This window comes from Sceloporus occidentalis, unplaced genomic scaffold (assembly GCF_023333645.1).
Source record: "Sceloporus occidentalis isolate IW3139 unplaced genomic scaffold, rSceOcc1.0.p SCAF_16, whole genome shotgun sequence".
In the NCBI taxonomy this organism is placed as follows: Eukaryota; Metazoa; Chordata; class Lepidosauria; order Squamata; family Phrynosomatidae; genus Sceloporus; species Sceloporus occidentalis.
The window spans coordinates 11735001-11756856 of record NW_028316996.1 but is presented as its reverse complement, the minus strand read 5'-3'; the positions used below and the strand labels follow the sequence as shown (position 1 = coordinate 11756856).

The 21856-nt window shown below is 37.2% G+C and overlaps 1 protein-coding gene across 2 annotated transcripts in view; it reads right to left on the bottom strand.

The window, feature by feature from the left end:
• Nucleotides 1-21856, bottom strand: part of LOC149303037 (cotranscriptional regulator ARB2A homolog) — a 168181-nt gene that overhangs the window by 107596 nt on the left and 38729 nt on the right. For both annotated transcript variants that reach the window (XM_089481864.1, XM_089481865.1), the window contains one exon: nt 5291-5509. In XM_089481864.1, coding sequence (XP_089337990.1) covers nt 5291-5509 — 219 coding nt within the window. The remainder of the gene's footprint in view (nt 1-5290; nt 5510-21856) is intronic.

Here is a 21856-nt window from a genome sequence, read left to right as displayed (position 1 = left end):
TACTTGCTTAGCACGATCAAGGAACCTAAATAATGGTGGAACAGCACCTTTAAAATAAGTTGCCTCTTGTGACTCGGGGAAATAAAGGCAGCATTTAAATACACAATAGCAAGAGAGAGGCTGCTACTAACATATTTAAATGAAACATTTAAAGAGAAGGGGTCTACTTGATTTAAACATAAATGTTTTATTGTAGCAGAAAGGTGTAATGTACAGCAAAAGCAGGTATGAGTAGCTCATAAACCAAAGGTCAGATGTTGAGATTTCTCTTGCATTCCCATGGCACAGGAAACTAAACTTTATGACTCAATTTTATTGCTTAGATTAGCAGAGTTTTGAAAGCACTGGAGTAGAAAATAATTTAAATCTCAAAAAATGCATCCTGTGGCCAATTACGCTAAACTCCAGCCACAGTACATTAGTCAAACGCACATTATCCACAAGTTTAGTTTAACAACTTATTGAGATGAAAAAATCAATCAATCTACCGAAGGGGGGGGGGGGGAATAATATTAATAGTCACTTCATCCGGTTTTAACAGGAAGGTTAGTGTTGAAATGTGTTTTTTATTTGCTAAACATATATTTTTATTGCTTTTGGTTTCAGCAAACTAGGCTCAAATAATGATTCAATGATCCCTTTTTAGCTTTGCATCCGAAAAGCAGGTGATAAAGCACGCCGTTTATTCTAGACTCAATAATGGTGTCAAAGCGCAGTTTCATTGATAAACGGTTCATACAGGATTGGCTATTAGCATTATTCTGCAGCACGCTGAAGGGCTGTGTTTCTTAGCATACTTCTTTTATGAACCATGACTAGTTGTGCAGAATATATTTTTATTATACACCGCCACTATGCTGCCAATATATATTGCAGTGCTTCTACACATTAAACCAAAGAGCACCTGCAAGAAATTTGCCCTTGTACCTCCTGTGGGGTATGGCAGACACGCGGCATTGCTAACTCCCGGAGCAACCGATGCTTCACAGCCCCTTTGCACAGAGGTTTGCCTAACATGGCAAATACATTAACAGACCACCATGTACATGTGGGGGAATGTACTTTCTTCTAATCATCTTATTTCACAGCACCCCTAAAGGAACTACAAATACAGCCAAATATTTGTTTTAAGGGGAAGAGGTGCAGCGGGGGGGGGGGGGGGGCTTTACCAAGATGTTTTATGTAGTTATGTATGCATTTTATTCACACCATTACATTTCTAAACAGTTGATGCTGTTTCCACACAAATTATTGTAACTTTTAAGGCTGTAGAACACTGGGATATACTTATTTTTGTATTTAGGGTCAAAGGATGGACTGTCCCTCTAAAAGTGGGATACTTTGGAGGTATGCTTGATATTTTGGTCCACTGTACCACTCTAGATAGCATGCAAATCCCGTACGGGTCTGTGCTCATCTTATCAAGATTACATGTAGCCCTACTTATGATTACCTGATTGATCAGACACTCCCCATGCTTGCCAAGTGGTTCATAAGGCTTTGACTGAGAGATGGTTTAGCCTCTGTACTTCAGCTAGGGTCTTTCCACTCATAGCTAATGTGGCAAACTTTTTTAAAAATATTAGCGATTAGCATATTGGATTTATATTTATAGAGGGGAACTGAATGCCTTACAAATACTTTTTTTTAAATACACAAATACCAATATTATATATATATATATATTATATATTACCTTTAGAATTCAATTTAAAATCCTGGTACTAACATAACACTGCCCCCCAAGACACTGCCCCCTCCTCCATGATACCCCCATAACACTGCTCCTCCATACATTTCTGCCCCCATAAGCAAATACTCTACTACTCGATCCTTACGTTCATCCACGGGCTAAGGCTCTCCTCCTCACTTATCACCTCTTCCTTTTCTCGTCTACAAGATTTCACTCGAGCTGCCCCATATCTCTGGCATCTACTTCCAACGAACCTTCCGCATTCACCCTCCCTCCCGACATTCAAGAAATATCTCAAAACCAACTTCTTCAGAGAAGCCGCACCATCTTAGCTGCTAGAACTTCCCTGTCACTGATACAATTAGCACACTACCTCTCATCCTTTCTCTGTGCCTCGCTGGCAATATATAAATAAAAGACAATAATAAAATTGAACAGATGAAAACAGGCCCTATCACAGACCGAACAGACATTAGTATAGCCAGACTTTACAGTAGACACAGGTGCAGGGATTTGTATTTGTTACCTGGGGAAGGTTCAGTTCATGGGGGGTAATGCACTAAACACTTGGGGTGGAATTACATCTTTTGTAAATGGAACTCCCAGGTGCATTGAAATGCTGGTGGCGTACACCATTAATCCACCGTCATATTGTTGCACCGAATGAATCACTGAATGACAAGGCTGTGAAAATATAATTATATCAGTCCTAAACCAATAGCCAGACCAGGGATCATTTTGCACTATGCTCTCTTCATAACTAATCTATTGTGTTTCCTTTGTAGAAGTTAACTGACAAAGGCTGCAAAGTTGTGTGTAGTTTATGTCTGTTAAAGTAAATATTATATATACCACTAAGTGCACCTGATAGGCAATGTTGGTCCCTATGGAGCAGAAGACAGGAGTGAACGTCTGATGTGGGTTCATGCAGCCGGCTGGACCTTCATTTCAACCGGTCTAAATTTCCTGAGGATCTAAGTACACACCTAGAGATCATCAGCCCAATTTCTTTAGATTTATTCTGGAATAAAACTATTGTTGCTAAATTTGAAGAATCGGTGTGACAATATAGTTGTTCAGATAGCCTTTTCACTTAGTGACGCATTAAAAGCACAGAGAAAATGATTCCGTGTTTAGGGATGGATATGCGCATGTGCGATCATCTATCCTGTCTTACCAGTAGGGGATCGACCTGCCTTTTAAAACATTATGGCAGAGGGGTAGGAAAAAAGTCATAACCCGTTAAGGACAAGAGCTATTTTACACCACAGGACCAGATCCATTTTCCTAGTTTTCCCAAGTCTTTCTTCAACCTTTATTTTCCTCATTTTTTTGACAAGTAGGGACAAGTAGCTCCCCCCCCTCTTTTTTTAACCATATTCATAATAATTATTGTCTCACGTATTTTTTTAAAAAAAATTGTATTCAAAAGAAAAAACTAAAACGTTTATAAACAGCTTGTTTACCAATTATTTAAAGTTTTCTAAACCCCACCACACAAACTATGCAATATCAACAGCGATAAGTTTTTCATCCATGAAGAACTGATCTGATCCTGCATTTTGCATAATTTGATGTTTGAGGAAGCTTGAAAGAAATCGCACTCATTTAACTACACAGTATACAACCAAGCTTTTCCTGCAGCAGAAGATTATTGAGGTTGACCTTTCACAATGTATAGTGAAGTCAAGGTACAGAAAACACAGCTCTCCTGAAAACTCTCCCTTTCGTGAATAAACCCAAATATATTTTATTTAGAAATACAGAGTAAAAGCCAATTATCCCCAACGCAGAGCTGACTTACAGTAAAGAGTAAATCTGCACTCATATAGACACTGGAAAGTTGTGCCTCCACAGTGCAATGCCACACCTCAGGATGAGATAGTGAATGGCTAAATACCATATGGGCCATAATACCAGCGTAAGAAAAATAAGTAAATCCTCTTAGGGTACGTGTGTAGATAATGGTGTACTCTATGACAGGGCTGTTTTAGACACTATGACTTGGCCAATTGGATCTCCCAGCCACTGAAAGTTTTGTTGAGTTTTCCCCTTGCTTCTAGAAGGCCCCTGTTAAGATTATTAAATATGTTTACTATGTAATCCGGAGTTCCCAAAAATCTATAATACTATACTGAATCATTAATTTATCAAGCAACACACCAACCACATAAGCCTATACATTTTACAGATCCCCAACAAAAGGCCAATAGCACATACTAACTAGAAGACAATACGACTAGTAACATATGCTTCCCAACCTTAAATCCTCCATGCCTCCTCCAAAGCAAAATAAAATAAAAAGTTATATTGTGTACACTCTATATCCTGTTTTCTTAAGCTCTCTGGTGTTTCGTGTACAATTACCTTTACTGATAAACTTGGCTTCTGTAACGAGATCCTTATGTGATGGGGCAGAACTTTCATTGACTAGCATACAGATTAGGTCACTGAGAAAGGGACTGCGTGTGTGCCCCTTGATACATTTTAGCTGCGGAGGTAGCATGGCTGGAACAGTCCCATGCTGCTCTTGTTACAGAGGTCCACAATGTCAAAATGGAGAGATCAAGCCAAGGCGTCCCAATTACATTGCTGCTGCTGCTGCTGCCATCACACACTAAGCACAGGAAGTTAATGTTTTCCTTGTAAAATTAAACAAAGCAAACTCAGTAAAGCCATCCGTTTTATGACCAACTAAACTAAATATATATTTTTTTTAACAAACATTTCTTAGACATATAGCGTGTTCTGTTGAGGTTTTTAACAATGCGCTTAACTACTTAACAGAGAAATTAATACTAATCCTCCCCCAAAAACAGATGTTACACTCACTATTTAACATTTTCAGGATTTTTTTTTAAATAAACGTTATAAAAACTGCCCTCTTACACATCTATTGCCACTCCAATTTGGACTTTACAAAAATGTCTCTAATAGGCTGGATAGCCTTGAGTCCTCACCCTTGACCATGGTGGTAAGGGTAGTAGTGATGTTATAGATTCAGACACATGCAAATTATTATTGCATGCAGGGGATACACTTCAATCAACAGCTGGACAATATTCTTAACCCATCCTCGTTTCGGTTTGTTTATATCTTTATTATATCGTGACAAACACTGCAACTGCCCGTCAGGTGCTCATTTATGCACCTCAGTCTCATAAGTTAATCAAAAGTAAAATAATAAAAATTTTTCTGTAATAATATAAGAAAAAAACATTGAAATTATAGTTTTTATGTTGCCTTCTGAGATCTATAAGAATAAAAAGGCAAAAATATTCTGGTAAAAAAAAATACCAGGTCCAGGCCCTTTTAAAGGGACACTCCAGCCACCATATGCACTTCAAAGCATATAGTAGATGAGGCGTCCCTTTGCATTTCCATTGAGGCCCCTTTGCAAGTGCATGTGAGGATTACAGAATATTGTAACATCGTATATTGTAACAATAAATAAAACAGGTTGTTATATATAGCTTCTGATTTGATCACAAGCACACAGGCCGAAACTGTACATGTAATCATGTGCAAAAAAACAGCGCGATACATTGAACTGCCTGGGTTCTGCCATATAATAAGATCGACACATATGTTACTCACTCTGATGTACAGCTGCAGAGTTTCCTTTTCTTTCTGAGGGTTCCGGTATTTCTCATATTCCTTCCTTTTCTTGGTGTCCTTTGAAATCCTCTCTCTTCTCTCCCTCTTTTCTGCGGGCTCATCGGAGCTATCTGGAGACGGCTGTTGGGATAGTGGTTTGCTCTTTTCCACTTCAATGTAGTTTTCATTGGGATTCAGCACAATCACGCCACAGTTTTCCTGTTTTAAAGTGATAAAGTATGATAGTTGAACCACCAGCCTTCAAAACAGACAATGCTAAGGTTCCAAAAGTTTATGTAACTCTATATATCTTCCTATATTGGCCCAATACAAGGTATCACCTTTGACTACAGATTCCATATAGTCTTCAGACAACTATGGCTGCTTAGTGACGTAGTAGAAAAATATAACAGTGTGAACACTCGGCTCTATGTGCTGTTCATCCCAGACAAAACACTAATTGCACTCTCTACTATGCCGAGGAAATAAACTTTAGTAGATATGACATTTTACTACCATAGGTTTTTAAGAAGCCTTTTCAGTTCCTACTTTTGTGTCACATGACAATGACATATTGCCAAAAAAACTTTCAATGAACCTAAATGTAACATGAATAATATTTTTTTCTGAGAAAAAAATTTGGACACTCAACAGTACTGGGATTGTTTCCAAAACTGCAATAAGTAATAAAAATGGTAAATTCAGCAAGTGGGACAGCATCTTTAACATGAACAATTTACAACAGTAGAACACATACCACAAACTTATACATTTACATATTGCTATTATTTTTTATGTGAGTCGTTACTAAGTAGACTGGGAAACCAAACAATCATTTAGATTTAAATAATTACACTAAAACTTTTTTTTTTTTTTTTTACCAAATTAAAAAAAACCTATATGTTTATTATAACACACACAGTTCACTGGGTTAATGTTGCAATAAGATAAAATACATATGGCATATACCCAGGACAATCATTTATCAGTGTATGTCATCCTGATACTTCTGCAAACAGCTTGTGGGAAATAGGAAATTACTTTAATAATAAAGAAATCAAAGCCAGGTGAGAATGGTTAATTATATGGCAAGTATTGGCTATTGCTTCCTTTGTAGGTGTGTTTAAATGCAGCATATGTTCAGTTAACTGGGTTCCAGTATTAATTCATATAAAATTCAACATATAATGTACTTAGCATTTTTTCCCTAGAAAAATAATAGTCTTGTGTAACTATTTCAGTCATATAATGTCAGGGATAACAAATACTGTAACAAAATTTAAGTCCCTGGGGCTCAAACTTTTCTGAAGGAGATCAAACACTCTACTATATACCTAGCTGACCAGAGGAAATCAGATGCAGACTAACAAAAGGCGGTTTATTTGGTCTGTTCCAACCCACAAATCTACTCAGAACATCTTGTACCACATTGTTGTCACTGTCAGGTAGACAGACTGCAATTCGGTGCTGTGCTACAGTTGGACACACTTGGCTAGGTAACACAATGACATTGCCAGGAAGTCCCAAAACCAGCTACTTGTAACACCTCTCCTTGTCCTGTTTTGATTTTAATTCCCACTAGATTAATGTTAAAATGGCTGTGTTACACACAATAAAATCAGAAATCGGTGCACCTGAATGTAAGAAGAAACTTTTTCCAGAACAGGTCCCTCTTTATCTAACGGATTGGTTTGTCTTAAATCTGTCAACCCTAGTTTTGTCATACGCTTTGAATGTATGTAAAGTAAGACATGGTTGGTGGCGCTACATAAAAGATCATACTAATATATAAATATATATATATTCCCTTTCAAAACAATACAGAACACAGAGAGTATATCATTGCATATGATGGGTTACAATGTATACCAAGAAGAATAGTAAAGAAGTTGAGTAGTAAAACACCCTTTAGGTTACAAAGTATACAATATGTATCAGACAGACAGGGTGTTATTTACATTGTTATCAAGGGAAATGGGGAATGATACAATGGTGATGGATTAAGCATTGAATCTTGAGCTTTGACATGAAAATTTATAATAAACAAAAATGATACACAGAATTATCCAAAGGCAAATAGTGGTAGTCCTTGAAAAATCTTTATTCAGTTTGATACCAATTAGACCAGGGGTGAAACCTTTACATTCAACCTTTACATTTTGAGTGTCATTTGGCAAATTCTACAATCTACTTTTGTCTGCCATTGGCTCAGGTGTTGGGACAGACTAGGGATTAAAATCAAAAAGGGCCTGAGCTGCAATGAAGCTATGTGGTAAGTAAATATTCACCTGCTCACGCCGACGCATTTACCAGATCATTGCTGATGTCTATTCTTGGTGTTGTTTGAACACACACCTGAATGCTCCAGATCAGCAAACTGCTAAAACTTTAGCTTTTATAGATGTGGTCACACTTGCTGATGATCAATCAATCAAGAACATTTGATTAGCAGCACCTGTCTGTTAGTTAGCATCTTAATTTCTATGGAAGTAAGAAAGTAAGGGTGTACTTAGTTTTTCACACATGGCTTCTCCATTTTGGCTTTATTTTTGTTGAATAAATTATGACACTGTGTAAAACGTCATGTGTTGTTGTTCATCTGAGTTCAACTAATTTTTAGACCGGCTGTCAGGACCCTACCGGTAATCGGCGGGGGTCCTCACCCGGCGGCGACACCGCCGGGCGCCCGCGTCCTTGGCCACGTTCCGGTCGGGTCCCAACCCGTCGGCGGCGGAGGTCCTTACCCGGCGGCGTCCCCGCCGAGCAACCACGTCCTCGGCCTCACGGCACGGCATCTCCGTGCCGCAGGCCGCGTCCCTGGTCTCCGTTGCGGCGGCAGCCGCACGCGGCAGACGCAGGGAATAGCAGTATGGCGGGGGGGCGTGTCCTGCGGTCCCAGACCGCTGCTAGCAGCCAGGGGGGGCGTGTCCTGCGGTCCCAAACCACCACTGGCAGCCAGGGGGGCGTGTCCTGCGGTCCCAAACCTCACTGACAGCCAGGGGAGGGGTTAGGGACTAATTGACAGCCACAGAGAGAGGAGGAGTATCAATTAGGCGGGCTATTTAAACCTGCAACCCTGTAACTTCATTACTTGGTTGTTCAAGTTCCCTACCGGATTCCTATACCCTGTAGCTGTTATTTCTCTATTTGGATTATATGGACTTTTGACCCTCGGCTGGATTTATGGACTTTGTCTTTGGATTACCCTTGTTGTACTGCGCACCTTCTATTTGATTACACGGTCTTTTGACCCTTGGCTAAGATACTGGACTTTGTGTGTTGGATTGCCCTTACTTCACTCCCTTGCACCCGGTGTCTCTCTGCGCTGCGCTCCGAACCCCACTCAGCCTTGACACCGGCAAAGTAACAGATGATTGTAATTATCTCTTGATATGTTAAGCATTGAATTTAAAGAGGGTGTACTTTCTTTTTCACGCGACTGCATTCCACAAAAAATTACTAATTTGTCCAGTTTTACAAGGATACAATATCAATTATTTCACACATGTATAAAGCATGCATTCTGAATTTAAAATTGGTATTGTGTAAAAATTGCCATTCAATTCCATTTTAATAACGTTTAGGTAATTTTCTTAGCAATGGTTTCTGGCCATCTATTAGTTTAGCTACCAGGTATGATGAACATCATTAGGCTACATAAAAGAGGGGGGGGAGGGACACAAGCATTTACAAAAATTCTTTAGGAAGAGAGAAAATCTCTGCTGTGATTACAGGTCTTGAAGGTTACTCTCAGTTACAATTTGTCCAGGAGCAAAACAGTCATGTTGACTAATATATATGTGGCTCAGTGAGCTAGAAATTCACATAAGGCCTTTTATGACATGATCTGAAAAATACAAATGCACCCAAGATAGTGTTTAGAACCTCTTCACCAGGCCCAGAAAGCAGACCTTAAGGGAGAATGTTCTGCGAAGCACATCATTTGGTGAAGGCAGTATGCTTAGGGTCAAACACTGTTTTATTTTAACACCTTGTAACAGGTGGGAGGAATAAATACGTCACATACAGGAAATACAGAATACTGATGTACCATTTTTGAATTGAACAGTAAGATACTGTATAAGATATTATATTAAAAGGATAATATGGTGTCTACCAGCCGGATAGCTTTGGTTGCGGCTCACATGAATATACTATTAAAACTCAGAAGGAATAAAAAAAAAAAACCATAAAAAAATGATTTTGTGAGCCGAGACGTTTATGACACCATGATATGTCTTTAAAATACTGAAATATGCACAATACTGCACTAATCCGCTCACATCCACGTCAAGAATAATTAGGATGATTCATCCTATGAATGCTGAGCTGGGGCCATAGCAACCAATCAGAAGCTGGCAAGGAAAACTTAGCTGTAAAAGAGAAGCATCCTTTATTTACAGTTTTCTGAAGACATGACCTAGGATGAAGATGAAAAACTACTAGTGGTTTGTATTCTGCGTACATTTTGGCATCACAGTAATTCCAAGCCAAGCAGCACCTCAGCTGCCTAGCTGAATTCCACTGCCGCTACAAGATTCTTCTTGTTGGTGCCAACGCCACATTGTCCAGGAAAATTCTCATCTTCAAACACATGGAACAAAAAAATAATCACGCTAAGCACAGAGAATATGCCACAAAACATTTTTAAAAGGACCACCTGTTGTCTATTATTTTTGCATAGCACTTACTCATAAATCATAACACAAGGTAATTAATCAAGCTGTCAAATAAGGGGTCAAAGGTTATGTCAGGGTGTCAGGGGGTTAGGCCTGGGTTGATCGAGGTCAGGGTCACACCGCATTCCTCATTATCAAGTTGGGATGAGAGAGTGGCTCAAGCAAACAAAAGTGAAAGCAGATGGAGAAGTGAGTGGATAGAAAGAAGAAGGGGGGGGGGATATAAATGAATACGGAAAATTTCTCAGACAAAAAGGAGAGCGAACAACGTGTCAGCTGCCTTCAAAGAAAGGGGAGAATAGACGGAGAATTCATTGACACGGACTCAAAAGGCATCACATGCGACAGGGAAAATATGGTTCTCGCTATGCAAAGAGCAAGAGACAGGAAAATTTGCTGTGCTGATTTGCAGGGGGGGAACTAACACGAGGAATGGCTGTAATTTACTCAGTTTTCTCTTGGATAACGCGCAATATAAGATAATCAAAGATAAAATAAAACAACAATAATAAAAGGTTATGCATCAATATAACCAGCATTATTTTAATTCAATGAAGAAACAAAACATTTTACAAAAGAACGGGAAACTATGATCTGCATAAGGCTGTTATTCACGTCAGAAAGAAACAATTTAAAAAGTATAAAACCGTGATTTTTAAAATATATGTGGTAACATTTATTTGATGGAAGCAACCGGATGGACAGACAGACAAACAAAGATTTGGGAGGACAGAGATATGGAAAACAGGCCACTAGATCGTCAATGTAGGGTTTATGACTCCCTACATTTAAATATGCCTCTCATCTCTGAAAATAGGAAATCGGTTATTTGATCTAAATGTTTTTGGCATGCACGTACATATTATAATGCGCACTGTTGAATAATAAAGTTTAAGGATATAACAAAGTTTGGATCATATAATTTCCCTAATGTACAAATTACAGATTTTCAGCACAAAAAGCGCACGGCCCCGCTAATTCCCTCAGTGATAAAATGCGTTATTAGACATCGGATCAATATATTGGTCGGCACCAGATGCATAATACGGCGCAAAATTAGCTGTCACCCCTCCTTCAAAATCTTTGTTAATCTTATTTTGAATGTTTGCAGCTTTATCAACACATGCATCAATGTCACTCCCTTGGCTACTGAGCTTCTGTGCTTGCGAGAAGATATTATTAAAATGTTTTGGCACAGAAATGGTGAAACTGTATCTCCTCCTTTTCCCAGAGGAATCTGTAAAACACGTTGGATATAATGACAAATACACAACCTTGTCTAGAGCTTTGACATTTTAGGTCAACCGAGTGCTATTTATTTCGAAACGTTCACTTTGCACTTGTCCATTGCTGTCACCTGCCGTGTTAACATTTTTTTAATGGGTATTTTAAAACTAATATGCGACTAAGTAATGAATTCCCACTTGGAACTCTTACTATATTATACTGCTTCTCTTGAAAAATACATAAAAAATCTTCAATAAAAACAACTACAATATATCGCATAGATATCTTGTTTGGAATAATTAGTGTTTTGTTATAGTACAAAAACATGGAGAGCAATAAAAGCAAATTTCTTTAAGCTTCTTACCACAGCGTAAACACAGGGGTTTTTCATAAAAAGAGTGATTGTGTTGATCCATTGCATCATTTATATGTTATGATCGACAGGCATGGAAGCATTTGGCCAGGAATGATATTCCCGCTAAATAGAGATATTTCTGCTAACGACTACAGTGATCTACTTCATAACCACCCAGTAATGGTGAACACGTTTTATTTTACTAAATGCTGCTGTTATTTTCTAATTAAAATCAGCAGAACAGATCCAGACTGGACAGCTAGAGGAGAGGTCTGCTCCCTTGATGATATGAATGCTTTAGAATTGCTTCAAATGTCCTGATTATTATTTTTGGGTATAACCTATAACTTTTAAATAATGTCTTGGATGCACCAATTGACAGCCTTGCAAAGTATTGATAACCCCAGTGAATTATGTAGATGAGTAATCTGAAAACCCAGAACATGGATTTTTTACAACACTTTGAATCCTAACAATCCTTATCACTTTTCCTGTTCACTCTGCCTAACAAGCAATACATATAAGGCATAACCCTATTCTTATATCCATCACATTACTCAACCCTATCAAGTCAACTGTTTAGCATTCATAAAACATTCAAACTGTAAATGAGGGAATACAATTTGGGAATAAAGCTCATCTGTAGGATGTCTTTTTGCAATTCATAAACTCTTTTGAAATCTGTAATAGCAGGAGGGAAGGATAAAAGGGAAATCCTCTTGTGATACATAAATAGTGTAGGTACATAGAGAATGGTGCTTTCAACATATGTAAAGAATTCTGTAAAAAAAATCTACATTTTGTCTTAAATGTCACTGTGCGGTTTAAAGAAATAAAGGATTTTGGGATCTCTTTAAAGAATAGGTAAGCGGATAAGAATGTCCAAAGTCCTTAAAAAGCCCCGGGTAATTCATAAAAAAAGTTTAAAAACTTTCTATTATGAATTAAGATTAAAGAATTAAATTTAAAAGAATTTTAAATGAAATGAATATATACCTACCCACATATGCTAGGCAGCTATGGTGCCGTTATTAAAATTTCTAATAAACCTTTTGAAAAATGATATTCAAGACAACAGAACACTCTAAGAAGTAAACCATTTATGGTATCTCTATATGCATAAACCATTGTATTTTTGGCATGCTTAGTGGGTTTTAGAGCGAAGGATTAATCATTGTGCTCGCTTTATGTCCCTCCCATTCCTTTCCCCGAGCATGCACAGAAAGGCCCTGCCATATAGTGCCGATCGTGTGGGGAGAGGGGCCAGCAGATCATTTTGTGTGCAAGGAGGAGAGGGACTGCCTGATTGTGTTGTGCGCAAGGAGGTGGTAACATCATGTTCTATACAGGGAGGATCTAGATAACGCTGTGTGTAGTAAAAGGGCTGCCCTCTTATTGTTGTGTGAAGTGAGGATGTGAAGGCTGTTGCGTAGTGTTGTGTACAGGACAGAAAGAAGTTGCCTGATAACGTTGTGCAGGACATGAGGGAGCAGACAGATTGTGTGGTAATGGAGCTGCCAGATAATTGTATGTGGTAAAGCGCACACCATTTTAATGATGGGAACGTGATAATTTAAACAGACATAGGACATCTTCTGGAGAGACTAAGAAATGGCGTTTGGCATTGTTTCTAATTTCTGTTAATCATAAAAAGTAAGCAACATGATTCCAGAATATTGATGCAAAAGAGTACAATATTAAAGTTAATGTTGACAGAATAATCACTTTTTTGGTGATATAATATATTTTTCCCCAACTAAGATTCTAGCCTCACCACTGCCAAATAAAAGCATACAAAATCTGAGCGCACAAAAATTTTATTACAGTCCATACCAATGTTTACCAATATTATTAATGATGTAGTAAAACTACATCAGTTATACTATTTCAATACCCTACACTCGAATAAAGGTATCTCACCATTTACAAGGTAACCATTAAACCTGAAGGGTTTCCATAATCTAATCAGAATTTGCCATTTTCTGAATATTCCACTTTATTTTTGGTCACGGAAAAGCCGATATACCTGCATCCTGATTTAGCCTAATATATGCATTTGCTTCAAACCACTTGACTCTGTTACACTCTCACATTTTAAAGGATCTGTACTCGTTCTATAATCAGGATTTCATGCTGCTTTGTACTGTCCTTACCAAAGCAACTAATGACCTCCTTGTGGTTAAATCCTAATACTGTTCTTTCCTAATCCTCATCCTTAATCAAACAATTAATGTAGCGCTTCAAAACACCATATTTAAAAATCTGCAACACTTTAACAATCTGTAAAACACACTCTTAACTGACATACTAGTGTCGATATGATGAGTTTAGTAAGTTCTAAGTAAAGATGTGCCATTTTATTCCATTGGTTTGAAAGTTTTTTTCTCTTCCTTTCTGGCCTTTAAAATCCTCCTTAACATTTCTTGGGCTTTTGATACTGATCCCCATTCTTCAGGCTCTTGTTCTCCTCCTACCTATTCCACTATTTTATTATTATTTATTATCTTTTATTTATATAGCGCCAACAGTTTACGCAGTAGTGCTTAATACAATACATATATTCAAGGTGTATGACAAGATGAGAATTGACAGACTGAGACAAACCGATACATTAGGTGGAGAGAGCCCGGCTCGCAAGCTTACAATCTTGAGGGAACGGGGTGACAAACATAAGGCACAGAGAAAGGGTGAGAGGTAGTGTGGGGGGTATAAGGCACAGAGAAAGGGTGAGAGGTAGTGTGGGGGTATAAGGCACAGAGAAAGGTTGAGAGGTAGTGTGGTGGTTGTCTCAATAAATCCTCCAAAAAATTTTTTCATCAGAATGCAATAACCCTCTTGCTCTTAGTTTACTATAGCTGCTCTATAAGACTATATGTAAACTGTATTTCAGGGAACCCTTGCAAACTAAAAGTTTACTTCCACCTTTATTCCTTAGATTTAGTTTGAGCTACCAGTGCTGCAAATAAAACCATCTCTTTCTGCAAATATACAGCATCATCCATCATCCAAGTTTTTCATGAAAAACTTACCTCATCAGAAGGTAATCCTTAAACCTCAAGTCCAACACAGTTCTAAAATCCTATGGGATCTTGATAGGCTAAGAAAGAAATTACTTAGCTAAGATTTTTACATACATTCTATATCAGGAAGTATACCCATACTGTAAGTGCATATTTAAAGTAGTATATGAGTTAAAAACCCCATAAGGGTCTCATGACCACGACTGTATGTGGGTCTTGGGTAAGGGCAAGCGAGGTTTGCATAGGAACAACACATTATTCCACAGCAGCAATTGCAGCTATCCTTTTTCATATCTGTATTAATTATTTATTCTCCTCAGTGGTATACTTTGGTACAGTATTTTAGGAAACAAAACTAATTTGCTAGTTTTGCCAAAGTTCCAAAATTCCAGCAAAACAATGACATTAACTGAAATACAAAAGGCCCAAGCTATAGATAAAATAAGAGCAGTGTCAAGATCTACTGGGAATGAGACAGAACCTGTAAATGTTATTGCATACTTTATATAGTATGAGGAAACTTAAAATCTGTAGCAATACTTTTACTCTACAATCTATGTGTTGTTTTCTTACGCTTGAAAATCTGAATAATTTTAAATGACAATGGAACAGAACTGTTCTGAGCGTTACATCAGTCTAAATAAAGCACTCGGCAATCATAGTTTGTAGGTAATATTTGTCTTGGACTGTGGAACAGAACTCTGTCTCTTGAAATAAACTGTCACTTATGTCTAACAGGAACTCTGAAAAGCATGCAGAAAAAATCTGATGTAGTATTTAGTTTTCATTCCAAAATGTTTATCACAGGTCATTTATCTGTATTTTAAAATGCTTTATCGTGTTTAACATATTTATACAGAAAAACCCTCTCTCCTTTGCAAGGTTTGAAGAAACACTAGATAAAAGGAGGATCATGTTTCCTTCACATATTGTTAATGTCAAAAACAGGTTTGTCTATATAATTTAACAGGTTGGGTGAATTGTAAATAGGATAACATAATATTTAAAAGATATACTTATAAAAATATATATTAATAGCCATTTAATCTTTATTTATGCAACATATACATTTTAGGAGCAATGGCTACCTGGTTTGCGAGGTTCGTCATGGGCTGGACAACTCCAGGCCTCGCCTGTGTATGGCCCTGCGGTTTTGCAGCCTATATAGGCCAAGTTAATATATTTTATGCCAAAGCAGAATAAAAACCTTTACAATATAATACAGCTAAACAAATCATATATATTTAAAGAAACAGAACAGGGTGCAAGGACTAGTGAGATTTATCATGGTTTATCAGTGCTCTCAGCAGCCCTCTAAGTCCTACTTATGGATGATGTCATTTGTGTTCTGCATGTCATCTATGCTGAGCGCTGGGCATGATGTAAAATCCCAGGAAGTCACCTAACGCGGGGGATAAGATACTACAGGTTGTGCTGCCTAAAAGGGTAATGCAGCACAAGTGACTTTTATTGGGTGCACAAAAAATACAGCTAAATAAGTTTGTCTGGCAGATATCTTGAGGTGTCTTTGGGGTTTTTAAACATTTATGTCAAGTTTAAAAAAGCATTCAGCCAACTGCGGTGAGCTATATCACCAATATACCCGCTTAACATAGACGATATAATTATTCACCAACAACAAATGCCTCTAATATCAGGTTAATTCATGACGAGGTTCTACCAAAACATGAATGCTTTCAGGCAAAATTTAATAAAACCCTTCGGAAAATATCACTCAATTCACGATGAATTTTTTTCACGTGCGCACAAATCCCAGGATCAGGTGAACACACATAAGTCTTTCAAAAGGTTAGAGGACATATTTAGTAATTTCGCCAATTAGGATTACGGAGGAGGGATGCTTATCCCAAAAGACTATTTAATCTAGAAAGCAAATATTATTCTAAAATAGTCTTGAAAGACAGAACTATTAATGTTAGCATAGCGCAAGTGTAATTAAGATAATAAAATGTAAACTCAAGGGATTAAAAATAAAACTAATGAGTTTCAAAATAATTTCTTTAAAAAGTATATTCACACTAAGACTGAAACATAAATGTGTTTTTGAAAGCAGTATATGTTTGCATAACAATTAGGCTCAAATACAGATTCAAAAAAACAAAGCAGCAGCTAAGGTATTTTTTAAAAATGATTATTTAGTAATCAAACTTTCTAGTGATGCATTCGCTAGTTTATTATTGGTTGGGCAGTTGGTTCTGTAAATAATAGCCTTAGATTTATATATTTTCCATGATAGATAAGGTTTGAGAGTTTCTTTAAAGTAAACTATTTTAAAAGAAAATCCTGTGAATCTATATCTTGCATTCACATTTAGCATTACATCATGTACCTCTAAGCAGGCTGGCATCTTCAGGCAAACCCAAGTGCCCCCCTCCTTGTGACAGACCCCCCTCATCCTCGTAACTAACACACCTTTCACAACTTTCTGACAAAATGTAGGGTCTTTTATTTAAACTACATTCATACAAATAACATAATAGAAATTATTAGCACAAAAAGGTGATCAAAAAAAGAAAAGAAAAAATTATATTTGGTGAAAAAAAATTAATTTATGTTCAGCAACATTGCCCAGGTACAGCGACACCCACATACATACATTCTGTTAAGGTCTCCTGACTATGATTTCACTGTAAGTAATCACACAGTGATCAGCAAGCAGGGCTTTGCATCCTTTAGGGTGTACTATTACATCCCAATTGGCATTTGGGCCATTGTTAATGTACGAGGTTAATATTCAAAAGATTCCCATTTGTTTGGATAATCTGTCACTGTCATACCCATGGATACTAATTTAGCTCACAACGGCATCGTTGAAAGGTAAATCGGAACTGATGGAGAAGGAGTGCAGGGGGTGACATGCTGTATGCAGAAATGGATGGTGGAAAAAGAGGAACAATTCAGGGATGAGATGAGTCAAGAGCCATGGAGCGAGCCGAGGGAAAAACGAGCAAGGAATGAAGAGAGTGAGAACAGACATGTAAAGATCCAACAGGGAATCAGACTTCCTGTTACAGTTGGGTTTAGTAATTATAGGTTGCGTAGAGTCCAGGGTGTGTTATCTAGATTCTAAAGAGACACTTAAAGACTAACAAGGAGCTGCAAAAGGCAAGGAGGAAGACGAAAACAAGTGAATGGAAATGGTAATATGATAGCAGATAACAGATGAACAACAGAATGAGAAGATAATGGGACTAGGTAAAATTCAAATCTTACTCCCACAGCATGGTGTGTGGTCCATCAAATCATCATGCTCAGAGAGTGCGGTTCTATTCAGAAATAAAAAGTGTGTTTACACTAGACTGCTGCAAATAGTACAATAGTAATAGAAATAGTGTGCTAGAGATGGCAGCACTAACGGGCACAAAAAGCTGGTAAGATTTGTAATAAATAAAATTAGAGCACAGAGACAACAAAGAACAGGAAAAAGAACAAGTACAAGACAGCAGTGAAGAACATGGTGGTCACAAGGAGATGGGAAGAGGGGAGACAATACTTAATGCCACTTCTCTGATAAAAGGAATGACCAATAATCCAGCATTACTAAAACAATCTGCAATCATCAGGGGCTACTTCAAATCTTAATTATCTATAAACTTCATTAGCTATAAAGATGCTGTTCCATCTACTTTGCTGAACTGACTCATTGATAATTTTTGTTGGGATCTTTAATCACTTGACAAAAGCAGGTACTGATATGGTGTTGCAATAGAAACAAAGTGTCTCAAAAGATTCTGTGTTCTGATCAACCCTAAACCAGAGACTGCAGTTTTACGTATCATGCCAGACCACATTGCTAAGATAAATGTTATTGCTCACAGAGTTTGAGCAACTATATTAACAATAGTCCATGTTTGGTGGCAACCTCTACCACCCTTAGAAGGATTCAGAGATATTGTTGCCAATATAAAGCCATTAAAGTAGACAAGACAACTCATTAAGAATACACTCCATGCCTTTGATAATATTTGGAATGCTTGGTCTCTAGCATAACCGGAGGGCATCATTTGATATTGAGGACATTAGTCAGAACACACTTAAAAGAAGTGGGGACCATTCGGTTGCGCGAGGTAATGAAAGCTTCAGATCTACAGTAACTTGTTCTAAACCTGCTTCAGGTTACTAGTATTTTTCTTGTATTTTTTGTATCACCATGGGAGATGTTTAGAGTTTTATTTTTTACATTAGCTAACATTATTAGATGAGGTTGACTTATATTGTATATAACGCAGCAATGTGTTTTTTTAAGCAGATATTTAGAACAGCACATAAAAAATCTGGACAAATGGTGCTGTGAAAGCCCTTGCTTTTATTTACATATTAGAGAAAACTAGCAGAAACACAAATGTTTCAGGGGTTGGAGCAGCCACAGTATTTGCCTACAGAAGCACAGGACATCCATATTACCTTGCATTATTATTGTTTATTGTTTTATATAGCGCCATCAGATTCCGCAAGCAGTTCTGTACAAAGCGTAGACAGGACATAATTAGTATATAAATAAACAGGTAAGGAGGTCCCTGCTCAAATGAGCTTACAATCTACTCCAAGTACTGTAAGTGGTTTTTTTTTATTCTACTTAGACTTTGAGCAGATATTTGTAGGATATTCAAGGACTCAATTAATACAACTTAATAATTAAATTCTCAAATAATGTATTGTTCAGATGTACTTTATGAATGCTCAAGGTAGTGTTGTACAATGCTTTGCCCATGTTTTTCCAACTGTATAATCAGCATAAATAATGAAACCAAACTAAAAATAAAATGATTAACCCCCTTCAGTCCAGAACGGGCAGGGAACGAAATTTCGTCCGAAACAAATGGGCCAAAGAAAAATTTGTTTTTGTGTGCCTAATCCCTCGAAGGAAAGAAAAAGCTGACTGCTTTATTAGTTATTTAGTTTACTAAGCAAGGGACTAGCTCTTTGTGGGTATAGCAAAGAAAGTTTCAATATATTATTTTTCATGCCAAAAATCCTAAATTACATTATAATGTAAATTGTTACACTGTATTTAGCACCTATAACACAAAATAAAAAAAAATCCTAAACATTTTTTCATACATGGCACATTATTTGTAAAATGTTTAAAGGAAACATGTGTAATGGTATTTATAGATCTGTATGGGGGGGAATTAGTTTACAGTTCATGTAACAGAGGAAAGTTCATCTCTGACCTACGATTCTTCTACAAATCTCTGATTTATACCGTTTCAAAATGAACCCCCTACATCAAAATCATTGCCTGTGCCTCGCACATATGGTTTGCAGAAAACCACATCGAGCAAGATGCTAGGCATGTCTTGGAATGGTTCCTAAACAAAGCAAGAATATATTTTTACAGTAGTTACAGGTGTTTCTTTTTTTTTTTGTAGAATCAGACTGTCTGCACAGGTAACATGAATGCTTCATGGTAAAGGCATGGTGTACATGAGTGTTTTGGTAAGCTCAACCACCACCAAGGAACAGGTGCTGTGCATGCCTTCTCCATTCTCACCATGACCCTACTCAGTAGGCTTCGTTTCTAAGAGCTTAATCATTAAATTGCTTATGAGTTATGGTTTCTTTGTAACCTTTTAAATTATTATCTCATTAAAATGTAAAAATATGCAACACATGATGTCACTGGGTCAGACAGCTGTGTTGGTAAAGTGATGGTAACCATTGTCCCAAAGAACATGAAAATATTAATAATTTATATGTCTCATTAGATTTAAAAAAAAAAAAAAAAAAAAAAAAAAAAAGCTTTCAACAGATTTAGAGACAGATTCAATTTCTGGCCAAACAATACTATGCTTTCACAAGGTACCAAAGCTTACTACCATCTGTGACCCAACAGCAGAGAGAGGGAAAAAAAATATTTTTGTCTCAGTCACCAGCCACCCCAATACTAAATTTACTTAAATATATACTTTTGGTTGATTATATAAATTATTTTAAATTTACATTGCACTTTTTGTATAATGGCACAGACTAATCAATGTCTTCAGGCTCACAGACGTATGAAATAAACCTGTGTTCTAGCCAAAATACCACTTGTAGCTTTAAACCAGCATATAACAACTTTAGTAGCCTGCTACAGTATTAGAATGCTCGTGGCATTGTGAGTTCTACAGACACAGATGTGAGGAGGATGCAACTGTTTCATAATAATAATATATACCGTACCTTGAAGGACGCCAAAACCTGCGAGAACCACAAGGAGTGGAGGTATTTCTGTGACGTTTTCATAAGGTTAGGTTTGTTCTTCATTTTTTTTCCAAAACTAGAACACAGTAGATAATGTGTACTAGAGTAATATGCATTCTTGTTTGGGAATTTAACCAAATCCAAAATGCTTTACAAAATTAGACCAAAGAACACCTTATTGCAGACAATGGTAGTCATCCTCCCATTTCATGATTTGTTGAGTTATGAAAAATACAAAACAAGTAGACTTAACAGTCAATGAGGAAGATGAGAGCAGGGAAAAGCTGGTACCGCTATTCTATACACACAGGTAATACAAATGAAACGGTATCCTAAAATGTTAGCAGACCTTCCAATTAGCACTATTGGCTAAGGTCCACTATTACGCTATGAAATATAGCCAACGAATATGGCAGCTTACATCCTTCTTGGAATTTATGTAATCTAATGAAAAACACAGAGTTTTCTGACAATTGGATACTTTATGGAAAACTGAAAATTCCATGCTGCACATCAGCACAAAAGCAGCCTGGAAGATTTCCTTAAAATTATGTAAATATGTCACATCATTTACTAACATCTAAAGGCTTTGCCTACCTCCTTGTTTGATGCGACTGGAAATATATTAAGCACACGCGTGCAACATTAAACATTTAACATTTTGAGTATAACATTGCATAACAGGAAAGTCACATATTCCGTAAAAAATGACCTTGGTTAAAAAGCTTCCAGGGTTGCGGCCGCTCTTTGCTGTTAAGAATTTAAGCAAGTGCTGACACGTATTGATAGAAGTATGGAAATGAAGTACTGGATTCCTGGTTTAAAAATGTCACAGGTCCATGTTACTCTATGGGAGCCAGGTGTCAAAGCAAATGTCAGGGAAACATTCTCGTTCTTCTCCCCAAAAGAATTTGTATACATTTTGTCAGATTTTTTTTAAACATAATTTTATATAATGAATGTCTATTTAAAGTTAAGACATCTTGAATTTACTTTAATCGAGTTCTATAGGAGTGCTAAGTGCAGTGGGTAAGGTGATAAGCTTTGCCCAATGCAGACACCTTCAAACAAAGATTTG